Source organism: Rana temporaria, chromosome 2, assembly GCF_905171775.1.
Source record: "Rana temporaria chromosome 2, aRanTem1.1, whole genome shotgun sequence".
NCBI classification, from domain to species: domain Eukaryota; kingdom Metazoa; phylum Chordata; class Amphibia; order Anura; family Ranidae; genus Rana; species Rana temporaria.
In genome coordinates this window covers 298412303-298429336 of record NC_053490.1, presented here as the reverse complement: position 1 = coordinate 298429336, position 17034 = coordinate 298412303, and the positions used below count along the sequence as shown (strand labels likewise).

Sequence of the window (17034 nt, the reverse complement as noted above, 5' to 3'; positions counted from 1 at the left end):
TGGAAATGCACAAAGGACTCAGGTCAGAATTATATAAATGTACTCACCATGCACCTGTTTCCTGATATCCTTGACAGGGTCCATCCACGTCTATAAAAGGAAAGATGTAAAATTACTCTTTTATTCTTAACACTGAAATAAACCACAATTGTTGAGTTCTATAGCGATCTCCAAAAAGCAATGAACAATAACTGAATGGTAAAATAGAAAAAAAAAATAATTTAACAGCGTACATGAAAAAAAAAAAAATTAAACCTAATTTTACATAATTTATATAAAACAAAGTATTAGAAATTATGTGTTTTCATTTTTCCCCAGTAATAAAATGATTGCACCTGTCCATCTAGATCTGACTTGCTAATTAACAGACAACAGTTGAACATCTGCAGATTCCCCAGTAAAATAGAACATTTACTTAACCACTTCAGCCCCAGAAATATTTTCCCCCTTAATGACTAGGCCCTTTTTTGCGATACTGCGTCGCTTTAACTGACAACTGCGCAGACATGCGACACTGTATTCAAACAAAATTTATGTATTTCCCCCCCACAAATAGAACTTTCTTTTGGTGGTATTTGACCACCTCTTTGTTTTTAATTTTTTGCGCCATAAAACAAAAACAGACAATTTTGAAAAAGAAATAAAAATACTTTTTTTTCTATAATAAATATCCTAAATTAAAAAAAAAAAAAAAAAAAAAAAAAGAAGAGTCTTCATCAGTTTAGGCCAATATGTATTCTTCCACATATTTTTTGTTAAAAAAAAAAAATATATATATTGCAATAAGTGCATTTCAATTGGTTTGCGCAAAAGTTGTAGCTAAAATAGGGAATAGATTTATGGCATTTTTTATTAATAATATATATATATATATATATATATATATATATATATTTTTATATTTATTTATACTAGTAATGGCAGCAATTGACAGAGATTGTTGTTCCCGATGACTGGGAACAGAAGAGCTGACATGTCACTAGGCAGAACGAGGTATTGCCTTGTTTACATAGGCAGTTCTCCATTCTGCCTCTGCACACTGCGATCGCTGGTGGACATTGAGTCCGCGGCACGTGCCCTCTAGCCTCCCTGCACAGACCAACGTACATCTGCAGTTGGTCGGCAAGAGGTTAAAGTGGATGTAAACCCTCACATATACCCAGGGAAGTGAACAGCCTCAGATGATACACAGGGATGAAACATAAGTTTTACATCTATTTACAGTCTTCACCTTTATAAACTGTTTAGAAAGTGCAAAGTGCACGTCATGCTAGATTTTTCACTTCCTCATTCTCCTGTAGGAGTGAACTTTTTCTAGACACAGACAGCTGATTGGAGGAAAGGCACACACCCCCTCCTTGCACATGCAGAGTGTGCCTGTGAATAGTTTAGCAACCTGCTAATCTATTTATAGCAACCACCCCCAACACACACTTCAGGCTCCTGTCTTGGAGAGCTTGTCAAAGGTCATCATGCTGATAACAGAAGAACGGAGCTGGACAAAGCTACAGGACATTGTGCTTTAAAGAGACATTAAAAAAACAAACAAAAAAAACTGCAGCTTAAATTTCATGAAATCGTGTTTACATCCACTTTAAAGGTTTTAACTACTTGCCAACCACTGCACGCCGATATATGTTGGCACAATGGTCAAATAAGTGTACCTGTGAACAAGGCCTTTGCAGCTGAAACGCGTCTACCTCTGTTGTATTTTTTATGGAGATATAATAAATTCGAACGGATTTAAGAGCATGTATGGAGTTGCGAATTGTCTTTTATCCATGTACCTGTACGTCCCCTTTAATTTGCGGTCTAGTGGGCGTCCGCCGGTGTCCCATGATCGTGTTGAGGAGTGGCAGAACGGGGAGATGCCTATGTAAACAAGGCATTTTCCTGTTCTGCCTAGCAACATGACAGGGATCTACAGTTAGAATCACTCCCTAGGACACACTTAACCCCTTGATCGCCCCTAGTGTTTAACCCCTTCCCTGACAGTTTAATTTAGACAGTAATCAGTGCAATTTTATAGCACTGATCGCTGTACAAATGACAATGGTCCTAAAATTGTGTCAAAAGTGTCCGATGTGTCGGCGGCAATGTCGCAGTCACGATAAAAATGCAGATCACCGCCGTTACGAATAAAAACAAATTAATAATAAAAATGAAAAATCTACCCCCTATTTTGTTGATGCTATAACTTTTTCGCAAACCAATCAATATACGCTTATTGTGATTTTTTTTACCAAAAATATGAAGAATGCATATCAGCCTAAACTGAGAAAAAATGTAGTTTTTTTATATATTTTTGGGGATATTTATTATAGCAAAAAGTAAAAAATATTGCTTTTTTTCCCAAAATGTTCGCTCTTTTTTTGTTTATAGTGCAAAAAATAAAAAAACTGCAGAGGTGATAAAATACCACCAAAAGAAAGCTCTATTTGTGTTGCCCCAGGGTATGTAGATTGTGGGTTAGAGTTTATGCGTTGCTCCGCAACCTCTTCAACACCAATTTAAAGAGGTACCCTTTTGAGGCCCTTTTGTGGAAACGGATCCGCCCTGAACGCCAGTTGGCAGCACATGGTTTTACTGCAACTAAAATGACCATAGCAAGGGCCTGGAAGACCCCGGTCCTCAGCTTTGTAGCAGTTAAAAACTGCGTTAATGATCTTATGGTTAATGAGAAACTTACTGCCATGTTATTGGACACCCACGATAACTTCCTCTGGGTATGGCAACCCTGGGTGGCTCACAACCACCCTTCACGTTTTGATCCAACGCTACTTTCTCTTTGATGAGCCTCTGTTTCCCCCCACCCGTGGACCCTCTTTCCCTCTTCTCCTATCCCGCTTTTCCTTATTTATTTATTTTTATCTCTTTCTCTTTAGTATTATTTGCTCATGCTACTCTTCTAGCTGGTTCTCTTTCTTCTCACCCTCTCTCTCTTCACTTTCTTTGTGGCTCAGGCCCACAGGCTTGGTCCTGTTGGTCTTGGACACATGATTAACTGTTTATTTTACAATTTAGTGAATGTTATTCTCTGTAATGTGCCTTTTTATTTTTTTTTCCTTTTTGTAATGTTGCACATTGAATAGTCATTTTGCTTTTAAGTTCTACATATACTCTGGTGTGATAGCCGGTATGTTATCTAAACCAGCATAAGGTCACTTTAGCAGGACGCATGAGGTAGGGACATCCTATTGCTGGTCTTCTACGTCCACCCTTGGATTCCTAGGAGCTGGATCAATCTCAGGACTACGGACTAACTTTTCTGACGCCTCCAGTTCTATACATGATAACTCATGGTGTGTCCACCACTGTTTTTTTTGTATTTTTTTTTTCTGTTGATGTGTTCTCAATAAAACTCTTTGTACAAGAAATCTCTATTTGTGGTAAAAAACATCAATTTTGTTTGGGTGCAACGTCGCACAACCGTGCAATTGTCAGTTAAAGCGACACAGTGCCATATCGCAAAAAGTGCTCTGGTCAGGAAGAAGGTAAATCCTTCCAGGGCTGAAGTGGTTAAAACAAACTGCTTTTTGAGGTTTTCCCATAGGATAGTTAAAAGTGACACAAAAAAATATCCTTATTTGCCAAAAATAATTCATACACAGCCCCTTTTCTTTTTATCAAATTATCGTAATATACTTAGTGGGCTAGATTCAGATAGGTTAGCGGATCTTTAGATCCGCGTAACCTATCTGATTTACGATCCGCCGCCGCAAGTTTTTGAGGCAAGTGCTTAATTCAATTCAAACTTGAGGCGGCGTATCGTAAATCCCCCGGCGGAATTCAAATTCCGCGGCTAGGGGGCGTGTACAATTTAAATCAGGCGCGTCCCTGCCAGGATCGAACAGCGCATGCGCCATCCGTGAATTTTCCCAGCGTGCATTGCTCCAAATGACGTCGCAAGGACGTCATTGGTTTCGACGTGAGCGTAACTTACATCCAGCTCTTTTCTGAATCGACTTATGCAAATGACGTAAAAATTCAAAACTCGGCGTGGGAACGACGGCCATACTTAACATAGGATACCCCTCACATAGCAGGGGTAACTATACGCCGGAAAAAGCCGAGCGCAAGCGACGTTAAAAAAATGCGCCGGGCGGTCGTTCGTTTCTGAATTTCGAAAGAAATAGTCGGTAGATACCGCATAAACTCATTTAACTCTTTTCACCAAAAAAAAGAAGAAAGGAAAACCGATATTCATTAAATAAGTTGTGCTCTAGCCACATGCTATTTAACAAATACTAGCTGGTTGTTAAGGAGCCAGCAACCACTGGCATCCTTAACCAGTGAATGGCTGGTAAAAGAGCCAGCACCGGCCAGCGTTCTCGATCAATAATCAATTTGCTTTCAGTGGGGATTCCCCACTGAGAGCAAAATGTAAAACAAGAAAAATCCAATAATAAAAAAATCAACTGAATGTAAAAAATGGTGTGTGGTCCCCCTTGAAATCCATACTAGACCATCTTTTTCATTCAGCTGTCAGCGGAGAATCGCTGCTGACAGCAGGAATGAGGGAATGAGCCATGGCTGTTAGTACACTGGCAGATGCAAGCTCCTTAACAACTAGCAGCCCTGTGCTGAACTGTCACATTGAACAGTGGTAGGAATACCTGCAGTCAGCCTGCAGTACAATAATGTGCAAAAACACACGTTAAATACCTACAAAAAAAAATAATAAAATGCATTTTTTTTTAAATTACACATTCCTGAATTATATAAAGCATAAGTTATTTTAATGCAAATACTGTATTAACACAATTTTTGGAGTGGTTGTAAACCTTATGCCGCGTACACACGATCATTTTTCGGCATGAAAAAAACGAAGTTTTTCGGCATGTAGAAAAAAATGTTTTTTTCCCCAACTTCATCATTAAACTGGCCTTCCCCACACGATCGTTTTTAAAAAATGCTCTAGCAAAGCGTGGTGACGTACAACACGTACAACGGCACTATAAAGGGGAATTTCCATGCGGATGACGCCACCCTTTGGGCTGCTTTAGTTGATTCTGTGTTAGTAAAAGACGATTTGCGCTTTTCTGTCTGTTACAGCCTGATGAATGTGCTTACTCCATTACGAACGGTAGTTTTACCAGAACGAGCGCTCCCGTCTCATAACTTGCTTCTGAGCATGCGCGGGTTTTTAACGTCGTTTTAGCCCACACACGATAATTTTTTACACCCTTAAAAACGACATAGTTTAAAACGTCGTTAAAAAATGCAGCATGTTCGAATTTTTTTTTGTCGTTTTTTCAGAACCCGAAAAATGATGTGAAGCCCACACACGATCATTTTAAATTACATTTTTTAAAAACATCGTTTTTTTCATGCCGAAAAATGATCGTGTGTATGCGGCATTAGACGTGAAATATAAGCATATCCCTATAGTGTGTACTTGACAATCCAGAGCACTAAGGGGGTTATTTACGAAAGGCAAATCCATTTTGTACTAAAAGTGGATTTGCCTTTCGTAAAAAACTCCCAATGTGTAAATTCTGTCTTCTGCTTCTTTCCTCCGCTATCAGCATGAATCACTTCTGACAAGTTTTCCTCTAGCTGATTGACAGCCTCAGCTCTGTTCCTGTGTGAAGAGTGCGTGTCCCTTCCCTCCAATCATTCCATAGAGCTCTCCTCACTGAGCTCTGCAGTGTGTAATTTCAGTTCTCTGCCCTCTGTTTTATGACAACTCAGCTTTATAAAATCTGGAATTGAATAGATGTAGAGAAGAGAAGACTGCAGATAAACAGGAACAACTTATGGAGGAGGGCGTTTCATCTGTGTATCACCTAGGGCCAGTCATTCTACTGGGTATATGTAAGGGTTTACAGTCACTTTAACTGTTAGTGAATTGAGCTCAATGAGATGCAAGCAATGTGCATGTAGGAACCCTGTCAGTCTTTCCACCTGGTTCAGCCAACAAATGCATGGGAGTAATGTCCGTTAAAACACTTGCCTCACAGAGGCGATGGCTAGAAGTACTACCGTGTGGGTGAAACAAGATGCCAAGGAAGAAACCTAGTCCTCGATAGTGCTGAAAGCTCTAGTGAAGTATGCCTTCTATATCCAATGGCAGACTTTGTGATTAGACTTCCTAGCTTTTAGTGTCGTAGAGATGCTAAAAGCTGGAAACACTGAGCGTTTTAATATCGCTATTTTTAACACTAAAACGCTGTAAAAACGCTTCAGTGTGAAAGGGATCTTACTCTAAAGACCCATACACACAATCTGACTTTTTGACAACAAATGTCCGACGGACCTGTTTGATCGGACAATCCGATGGGTGTGTACACTCCATCGGACAAAAAGTACAAACACACATACTCAACCATGCTAAAGATCAGAAAGCAATAGCAGAATTTGCCCAAAGGGTGGCGGTAAAGAGCTGAAAAAACATGATTTGGTGAAAGTTGGCTGAAAAAGTCCTGCCGTGTGTATGCAGAACAAGTTCACGGACAACACCCTTCAGACAGAAATCCACGTAAAAGTCAGATGGAAGTCCCCTTGCCCCCTTACATGCCACATTTGGCATGCCATTTTTTTTTTTGAGAAGGGGGGGCTTCAGTAGGAGTGGGATTCCTGTCCCACTTCCTCCTTCCGCCCAGGGACCGCTTAGGCGATACGTCATATTGCCTACAGCGGCCCCTCCCTGTAGGCGATTGTCTGGGACACGTGACAGGTCCCAGACGATCGCCTGACCACTCACAGAGCGCAATGCCACTCGCACATGCGCAGTGAGTGCCCGGCCATGAAACCGAATGCTGTCACAGTCGGGTGCCCACACTAGGAATTGAGGCGCCGGTCGGAGAGGGGGGGGGGGGGGGGGGGAGAGGAATGGAGTTCCGGGCAGCACATCGCTGGAACGTGGAGCAGGTGAGTGTCTGTTTATTAAAAGCCAGCAGCTACACTTTTTGTAGCTGCTGACTTTTAATAAACATAATGCTGTGCCCTCCTCCTCACCTTCCTGAATAGAGGCTTGGTTTACACGCAATCACGCATGCCTGAGATTTACACAGGGAAGGAAAGGAGAGGCAGAAATGACGTCCACATAAGAGCCAGTTAGTAACTTAGTAATCTCTTTTATATGCAAGACTTATAAATACATTGCTGGATGATAATATTTAAAAAAGAAAAAAAGTCTGGGGTTTACTTCCTCTTTAATACTCCTTTAAGTGGTAGTATGTGTGTCCCCCAATGGACGTGAAAGAAAGAACCTTAAAAGCTACTGGTTAGCGCTCTTCCAATATCAAGTGTAACATAAAATTAGAACTATTATAAAGTATTATTAGTAGGCTGTGGGGAATAAGGATTTCTAAAACGTTTGACCAGAAAGGGCATTCATTGTGAGCTGAAAGCTACAAGTTGCCGAATAGTTCAGGAATGTTTGTTCAATGCCAAATCTCTTCACCAATCATTTTTGGCTTTACACTGATGTGCGTCTTTTAAATAACATGTGCCAAGCATCCCTTGTCTGTTAATCATAATGTTTGCTGAGTGATGCCGAGCAGAGCTAGACAGAAAGAAGGGTCTCTGTGTCCGCTGGAGAAGTGCAGTCAACCGTTTGCATGCTCATCCTGTGGAGATTAATCTGGTGGACAATGAAGTCTGAAAAGGGGCTATTGGCGAAAGCTAACAAGGGACAGTGGTTCTCTACAGCATCAGATAATAAATGAACAATGAAACTGCTGTTGAGAGCATCATTTGTAAAAAAAGAACCAAAACACAACATGACCAGAAAATCCGAGATCCATGACCCCATGTAGATCAGATTCTTGTTCTTTGTTTTCAGGACATTAACTGACAACTACAACCCTAATATTCTTCTTACCTTAGTGGTTGGAGACTCCCATATGGCCAGGCCAAAGTAGTCTTCCTCCATGATGTTCAAGTGGCTGCACACCTTCTTAAAAATGTCCTGTCCCTTGGCATGTTTCTGAAAGATGCAAAATGTGTTGATTAAAAAAAAAAAATACGTTTTGGAAGTGCCTAAAAGAAGAATTGATGATTAAAAAATCAAAGAGAAGCTTAAAGTGATTCTAAAGATTGTATTTTTATTTTTAATAACAAAAATGTTATACTTACCTGCTCTGTGCAATGATTTTGCACAAAGCAGCCCTGATTCACTTGTTTTTGGGTCCCCTGCCCCTTCCCCCTGCTGAGTGCACCCAAAAGCAAGCCTTTAGCTATTGAGGTACCCGAGCCACGCTCGCCCTGCCCCTCCCCCCGTTCTGTCCTCATTGACTCACTGGCTGTGATTGCCAGTGGCTCCTGCTGATGTGTGAGCAAATGAGGAGAGACAGAGAAAGCCACACAAGAGAGAGACGCTGTTCTCATGCACATCCCTGGATCGAATGTGGCTCATGTAAATATAAGAGCGGGCCCAGGGGAGCTGCACTCAGGTATTTTACAGTTAAGAAACCAGCGATGCATTGTCACTGCTGAAGGCACTTTCATCTTCACACAGTCTTCCTTCCGAATTTGTGGACTCCAGCTGTGTGAGTGGCCCGAGCCGCGATGACGTCACTCCCACCCGTTGACGGCACAGGACTCTAAAGCGCATGTACAGGTGACGTCATCAGCTGCATCTACAGTAAACATGTCTTAAATGGTGCACATAAGCCTTACCTATAGCAAAAATTCATGCATGAGAGCTTACTCCAACTTTAAAGTGGAGGTCCAGCTGTAAAAAAAAAAAATGTTAAAGTCAGCAGCTACAAACACTGTAGCTGCTGACTTATTTAATAAGCACACTTACCTGTCCAGGATGCCCGCAATGTCGGCCGCCCGAGGCCAATCCGTCGATCAGATCGGGTCCCAGCGCCGCCATTCGAAGTAAGGGAAACAGGCAGTGGAGCCTTGCGGCTTCACTGCCCATTTCCTACTGCGCATGCGTCGCTTTGTGAATGGTTGGCTGTCTGCTGGGACACACACTGGTCCCAGAAGACAGCGCGAGGAGGAGAAGAAGGAAGACTACCGCGGAATAGGAAGTAGCAGATAAGGATGATCTGCCTAGTAACAGCCATTTCTGGTAAGTATTAAAAAAAAGCCTTTTTCTCCCAAATTTTTTTTAGGGTGGACCTCCGCTTTAAGGTGCATAATCCTCCACACATAAATGTGATGTCTTCAGCTGCCACACAGGCGTTTTCAAGCATGGAGTACTTTGTGGTACTTTAACATGGACTGAATATTATTACACAAGCCTTCTGTGGGGGGGGGAAGACATTTTACTACGCTGAAGAAATGTTCACCTAATTCATACCATTAGGCTGCCATCTTCATGCACAAGGTATCTAGGAAGTGGACTGGAGTGTGTTTCATTAGATGATACATAGGGGTTGATTTACTAAAACAGAAGAGTGCAAAATCTGGTGCAGATTTTATTTATTTTTTCTGTCAAAAGCTTAATTGAACAAGCTCTAATCGGGAGCCAATTGGCTACCATGCATAGCTGCACGATGTATTTTACTCAAAAAGAATAATAAAATATATACACAGCTGACCCTCATAAGTCATTGCATTCAAGTGGAGGAGTTTTGGGACTGTTGGGGCTTTCAGTTCTGACCACATCCAGGCAATGTATAGGGTGATTTCCTTGACAAAGGGAGGGAATTCCAATGTCCTTGTTGATGTGGAAAGAAGAGACCACCTTAGGTAGGAAGGAAAGGTTCTTTGACTTTGTGCAAAACAAAAAAGGTCTCTCTACAGGAAAGAGCGGTCCAGCCAGAAACACACCTAACACATGTGATGGCTACCAGGAAGACAACCCTATAAGTAAAGTCTGCCAACAGAATATATTAGTTTTAAAGGGAAATCGCTGAATTAGAGAGAGCACAAGGTTGAAATCCCAAAAAAGACAAAGGAGGTCGAATTAAGGGATTTATGTGTGAGCAACTTCATGAAGAAAAATCTTGAGGGATTGCGAGGCAAGGATGTTTCTGGAAGAAACCAGAAAAAGTAGAGGGTATCAGGGCCAGACACTAAGCAAGACCAGACTGAAGAAAGGCCAACATTCCTCAGAGATTTTGGTCTATTACATGATAGCATCTCGCAGTTGCTGCAGATTTGACGGCTGCACATCCATGATGCGGATCTCCTGTTCCACCACATTCCAAAGGTGCTCTATTGGATTGATCCGGTGACTGTGGAGGCCATTAGAGTGTAGTGACCTCATTGTCATGTTAGAGATGTGTGACATGGTGCATTATCCTGCAGGAAGTAGCCATCAGAAGATGGGTACACTGTAGTCATAAGGGGATAGACACAGTCAGCAACAATACTCAGGTAGGCTGTGGCATTTAAAACAGTGCTCAATTGGTACCAAGGGGTCCAAAGTGTGCCAAGAAAGTATCCCCCACACCATTATATCACCAGCCTGAACAGTTGATACAAGGCAGGATGGATCCATGCTTTCATGTTGGTTACACCAAATCTGACCCTACAATCTGAATGTCGCTGCTGAAATCAAGACTCATCCGACCAGGCAATGAGCCTGTGTGAATTATAGCATTGGTTTTTTGTTCTTAGCTGACAGGAGTGGCACTCGGTGTGGTCTGCTGCTGCTGTAGCCCATCTGTTTCAAGGTTCAATGTGTTGTGCATTCAGAGATGGTATTCTGCATACCTTGGTTGTAACAAGTGGTTATTTGAGTTACTGTTGCCTCTCTATCACCTCATACAAGTCTGTCCATTCTGCTTTGACATCAGCAAGGCCTTTTAATCCACACAACTGCCACTCACTGTATATTTTCTCTTTTTCAGGCCATTCTCTGTGAACCCTAGAAATGGTTGTGTGTGAAAATGCCAGTAGATCAATACTTTTTTAAATATTTAAACCAGCCCATCTGGCACCAACAACAATGCCATGTTCAAAGTCACTTAAATCCCCTTTCTGCCCCAGTCTGATGCTCGATTTGAACTTCAGCAAGTCATCTTCCTCACGTCTAGATGCCTACATGTATTGAGTTGCTGATTAGCAATTTGCGTTACAAAGGAATTAAACAGGTGTACCTAATAAAGTGGCTAGTAAATGTTGTCATGCTGTTGAAGCAGAATGAAATAGGGAGCCTTGGTCCGTTTGGAAAAGGCCAAGGGTCATTTGCCACAAGTCCAAGTTTGTCTGCATACCATGTTCTTTGGAACCAATTTGATGCAGTGAGAATCACCTGAACCTTTTCCTACTCCATCTTGCACAGCAGTCAAGGGAGGACCTTTGTTGGATGGAAGCCATAAATTAGCTTAAATTGAGGAATCGCCAGAGCATTCACTGAGAAGGCTAGAGGATCCCTGGTCTTAGCTACAAATTTGTTCATGCTGTTGTTGAACTTTGGGGCCAGGATGTTCATATCTGGTTTTCCCTACCTATGACAGAGATTTTAAAAGATCCTTGGGAGCAGAGACCACCACAACTCTCCCAGGGTCTAGGTGTTGGTAGCTTAGAAAGTCCACCTACCAACTGTCCACTTCAGGGAATGCAAGTTTTCTCAGGCCCCTTTCACACGGGCGGACCGTGTTTTTTGGGCAGACCTGAACGGACACTCCTTACATCTCTATGGAGCGACGGATGTCAGCAGTGACATGTCCGCTGACATCAAATCCGCTAAATCCAGACGGATGGAGTCCTTATTTTCCATCCGTCTGGCGGATCGGATGAAAACTGACAGACGGTCCATTTTCATCCAATCCTCCCATGGAGATCTGACCGGTCCATTTCTGCACAGTGTGCAGAGATGGACTTGTTATCCGCCGGCTCAGCGGGGATCAACGGAGCAATCCCTGCTGAGCAAGCGGATGTCTAAAAGCTGATCCACCTGTGTGAAAGGGCCCTTAGGGTGGCCTTGCTTCTGGTGCTGCCGAGGGTTTATATAGGTCACTGTTATGGCATTGTCTGACTGTACCCTAACTGGGAGAGCTTGTATAAGGGGGGTCAAGTATTGTAGAAAATCTGATGGCACTCATTTCCAGGATGTTTCAATGTCTGTGGGGGACCAGTCAGAAAGCTGTAAATTCCCCCTCAGCCTATTAAGCTGGCATCCTTGCAGGGAATGTAAAGGAAAGACATTCCCAAGTCAAGTTCCTGTATTGGAGATCCGCCAAGTCAGGGAAAGCATTGCCTGGCTGGATAGAAGCATTAGGCGATCCAAGGATTGGATTTGCTTGTTCCACATTGTAAACATGTTGAATTGAAGGGGTCTGGCGTGAGACTGTGCTACGATCAAGCCCAGTATCCTTGTGCAGAAGCAAACTGATGGGTGCGTTTTTGAGCAGAAGATCCTCACGTGGGACCTTAGGGAATCAACCTTTTAATAGGGAAGAAAAATTCTGGCTTGGGCTGTGTCCAGGATAAAGTCCAAGTACTCCAGGTGGTGCTAGGTTTGTGGAGTCCTTCAGCAAGAGGTTATCCAGGTAACCCATCACATGAATGCCCTGGGTTCATAGCCAGAGCCAGTCACACTTCTGTGTGCACACCTATGCAGGTTGCAGTTGGCAGTTTGCAGATGCATTTTACGTTTTTCAATAAACATCTTTAAACCATGGAAATCTATGGCACTAAAAACCAGAAACAAACCTGGGCCTTTCCATAAAATGCACAGATCTGAACTACATCCATAGGAAACCATGTTAAATGGACTGTAATGGGTTTCTGCAAAACGGAAAATGTACTAAATGCATAGCTGTGAACCAGGCCTTAATTGTGGTGCTACAAATTGGAAGTGTTGGACTTCCACAGCAAAATGCAAAAGTGATGGCAAAATCTTTTTTTTTTTTTCTATAAAAATAAAACAAACATGTTATACTTACCTGCTCTGTTGCAGTGGATTTACACAGAGCAGCCTGGATCCTCCTCTTCTCGGGCGCATCTTCTGTGCTCCTGGCTCCTCCCTCCTGTTAAGTGCCCCCACAGCAAGCCAAGCTGCAGCTCCGTGTGTCCATTCAGACCCTCCCCGCAGACCGAGTTGTGTCAATACAGGAGGCGTGTTACTGGCCAAATCACCAGGAGAAAACGCCAATGAACCAAGACTGAAGCAGTCACCAGATCTAATGATTGGTAAACTGCAATATATCTTAAAAAAAAACTCAAGAACTGACATAAAAAGTACCAAGATGGAAAAGAGCATATGCTTGTTTAAAATGTCTTTGTTTTATTAATATTGGAAAGTGATTGTGAAGAGGACAACATTTAAAACAAATAACAAACATGTTATACTTACCTGTTCTGTGTAATGGTTTTACACAGAGCATCCCAAATCCTCCTCTTCTTGTGTTCCCCCGCCAAGGCTTCTGGCCCCTCCCATCCACCAATTGCCCCCATAACAAGCCGCTTGCTATGGGGGCACCCTAATGTGCTTGATCCAGAGTTGGCTCTGTGCCCATAAGACACACAGAGCATGGCTCAGCCCAGCCTCCTGTTCACTGGCTGTGATTAACAGGAGCAGGAGCCAATGGCTCCCGCTGCTGTGTCTGGGCCAATGAGGAGAGAAAAATCCTTTGCTCTTGTGCATATCACTGATCAAGATTGGGCTCGGGCAAGATTTAGGGAGGGGCAGCTGCTTGCAAAGGGTATTTTTCCTAATGCACAGAATGCATCAAGGTAAAAATACCTTCAGCCTTTTGAAACCACTTTAAAATGATAAAATAATGCTCATTCCTATTAAAGCGGTAGTAAACTCCACCTTTTATCTCATACCCATTGTACTGGTAAGCCTATACTAGGGCTTACCTGTAGGTACAGTAAATATCTCCTAAACGTGCGCCGTTTAGGAAATATTTACATGTGCAACAGCCGGTGATGTCACACTGCGCTGAAAGAGCTGTGCCGCGACCGTGACTACTGCTTCTTGGAGTGAAGTCATCGCGGCTCAGCAATGCAAAAGGACTGGAGCCCACAAACCCAGAAAGGAAGAACTGGTAAAGATGGAGTCTCTGTCAGTGGTGACAGCATGCCGCTGGAAGGACCCATTCTTCAGGCAAGTCTGTCATAATGTGTTAGTTTGCGGTGCATATTAGCACATTATGACATTATTTGAACGGCACCAACACATCATAGTCCAAAAAGTACTAAAGGATTATGTAAGCATGTACTGGTTTACCGAATTTTCAATATAAATACATTTTTGGACATTTTTCGTTCAAATTTTTTTTTAGGTTAAAAAAGGAAGAAATTTAGTAACTACAGAACTAGATTAAAACGTTAAATGCATCCCAACATAATTAAAGTCACTTAGTTACAGCCCAATTAAAAATTAGTGATATTTAGCATCACAAAATGAAAAACACAAACCTACCCAGACTTTGTGGGTAAATAACCAGTGCTAGTTCACTGAAGCATGATACTCTAGTTCATAAATTTGCATTAAAAAGCTACTCTTTGTTCCTGGATACAACAGGAGGGCTCGGCTATGTTAATTGTAATACAGAGTATCCACACTTCTACCAATTTTTTTTAATCAAAATGAACAGTTCTAAATTTAACAAAAACCTATATAAGCATTTTGCCATAAACTGAAATGAAAAAAAAACCTAGACTCTAGCCCAAAGGCTGAAAAGGAAACACCTGCCTGTTCCATCTGCCTGAATGGTAGCAGCTGGATTGCCAAAACATATTAGAGAGCCATTTGCATTGTATTTTTTTATGTAACCTCTCTCATTTCTACCTTCTTGAAAACTAAAATGAAAAGAAACATTTGAAGAGTGCACAAGGTAAATGAAGTAGAATAAAACCCCAAAAATAGAGTGCAAAATACAAAAATAAAGTAAAATAATAAAAAAAATGGATTACTAAATGGATGGACAGCTGCTGTCAGACTTAAAGGGATTTGCAGCCTCTGTGAGCAGGAACAAAACAAATCACTCTGACAACAGAAATGTTTAGACATGAGATGTATCTGGGCAGGATGCTGCACCTCACTCATAGACACAGACATGAGAACAATTTGATTTGCAGGCGGTAATTGCACCGTCGGAAGGAGATGTAAATGTGAGGGGGGAATGAGCCCATCACGTCATAAAAAAGGAAAATGCTTCAGTTAAAGTTAATAAAGGTCACTGGAGTCACATGGAAAAAAGTCTTCAGGGAATAATCTTTATCAGTGTTTCTATTCTGCAGTCAAACATAAAAAACACACACACGAAAAAACACAACAAAATGTTCTCGTCAACATCTTAGTTCCCTAATTTCTACAGAAGAATTACTACACATCACTAACCAAATGTGAATGTATGTCAAAAAAAATTCTGTAAAGTTTGTCAACAAAAGGCCACCTGCCAATATTTATATCAGTGATAAATGTTATAAAGAGATCATCATCTCTGTTGCAAGCCTGATAAAACCGACACAATTATTATTCATTACCTCTTCTATTAAACCATCAGTTGAATGAAATCCTTTATAAGAAATATCAGAATGTAAAAAAAGTTAGTCTGACATTTTTACCACCAGCCACATGTGTTGTCGCAAAGTAGATACATGTGTATATCTTCAGCTTATATGTGGACCAAAATGGCCGAGTATTGTCCATACATCTGCCTAACAAATATTATGGAAGCATGTACTAAGTAAGCTCCCAAAGTAGGGCTGGATCTGAAAGAAGTGGCTCTGCCTTACTTCTGTTGTGTGGATGCCCTCTAACACAAAATTCCATAATATCCCTCCACATTATGTCATATGATACAGCACTCCTATCCTATACCCTACAAACAGCAAATCCCTCTTGACATACCTCCTCTCTCCTTACAGTACTCCCTTTCCTATGTGCCACCCCTGAATTCAGTGCTTCCCTTCTGAAAATCCCCCACCACCCCCTTTTCCAGCCAATGGCCCTCCAGTGAAAGAACTCCATGCAGCTCAATAAGCCACCAATTACCTGGGGGTTGTTTTATAAAAATAATAGAAAAATTCCAATGGCAAAAGCTGCATGGTGTGTCCTTGAACAAGTGCAACTATACTATAGCAATACATTGCAGATGGAGATGACTACAAAAATTGCATTTTAAACTTTCTTAGACGGTAAATACAAGAAATAAATACAATATTTTGACCTTGCAAGATTCCAAATGGTACCTACTTTGCTTGTAAATAAGAGCACTCTTATAATGATTGTAAGTGATAAAACGTAATTAAATGCCATAAACCATAATGCTTACCTCCAGTTCACACTCGTACAGAGTGTCATCAAGGAGAGAAACCTTGCAGCGCATGTTGGGTGATTTCTTGGCCACTTTCTGCGGGCTCTTTACTTCTGCATCAGCTTTGTCAGACTCTCGCTCCTTGTTACCTTTAGCCGTTGACTCCCTTTCCTCAAGATCCACGTCTTGATCTTGATCGTCTTTTCTGTCTTCTTGAGCAGGCTAAAATAACCCACCAAAAAGACAATTGATGAAAAAGAAGAGCATGCCTAGTACAAAAACCAACACCTAAATAGTGAATAAAGAGCTGGATAAATCACAAAAATGGGTACCCAAATGACCATAAAAATATAGCTGGAGCCTATGTAATTGGGTGGTAGGGCATCTAAGTTAAAACAGAAAAGCCAGAAAGCTGGAAGACTGTAATGAAAACCTAAACTGTAGCTCAGTCTTGTAGACTTCTCCATGCTAGTCATCTAGCATGACAGTTCTAACACACGGACACTGATAATTACTAAAATGGTGCCCAAATATCTTCAGATATGTATGTACAATTGTATATAAACTGCTTGGGCTTTATAAAACCCATATAACAATAACATTGTGATTGTAAACGATTACCTTGTAAAACAGCGTGTTCAGTTTAAAAAAGAAATGAAAGGCAAAGCATGTGTGTATAGATATACCAAAAACATTATTAAAACTTTTTATAAGTGATCACATTCCCTCGGTTCTCAGCTGCATAAAAGCTGGGGGGGAGGAGAAGCATCAGCACACTGAGCTTCCCAGTGAATGACTGTGCAGCGGGGGCGTGTCAGGACAAGTCTGATCATTGGAGGAGAGTACAGGCATACCCCGCTTTAAGTACACTCACTTTACATACACTCGCGAGTAAGGACATACCCGTGAGTAT

The 17034-nt window shown here is 41.6% G+C and overlaps 1 protein-coding gene across 22 annotated transcripts in view; it reads right to left on the bottom strand.

Annotated features, from left to right (window-relative positions):
• EPB41 (erythrocyte membrane protein band 4.1) overlaps positions 1-17034 on the bottom strand; it is a 206288-nt gene that overhangs the window by 97083 nt on the left and 92171 nt on the right. For all 22 annotated transcript variants that reach the window (XM_040337259.1, XM_040337240.1, XM_040337246.1 and 19 more), the window contains exons 3-5: positions 16140-16343; positions 7829-7933; positions 48-90 (exon numbers count right to left, since the gene is read on the bottom strand). In XM_040337259.1, coding sequence (XP_040193193.1) covers positions 48-90; positions 7829-7933; positions 16140-16343 — 352 coding nt within the window. The remainder of the gene's footprint in view (positions 1-47; positions 91-7828; positions 7934-16139; positions 16344-17034) is intronic.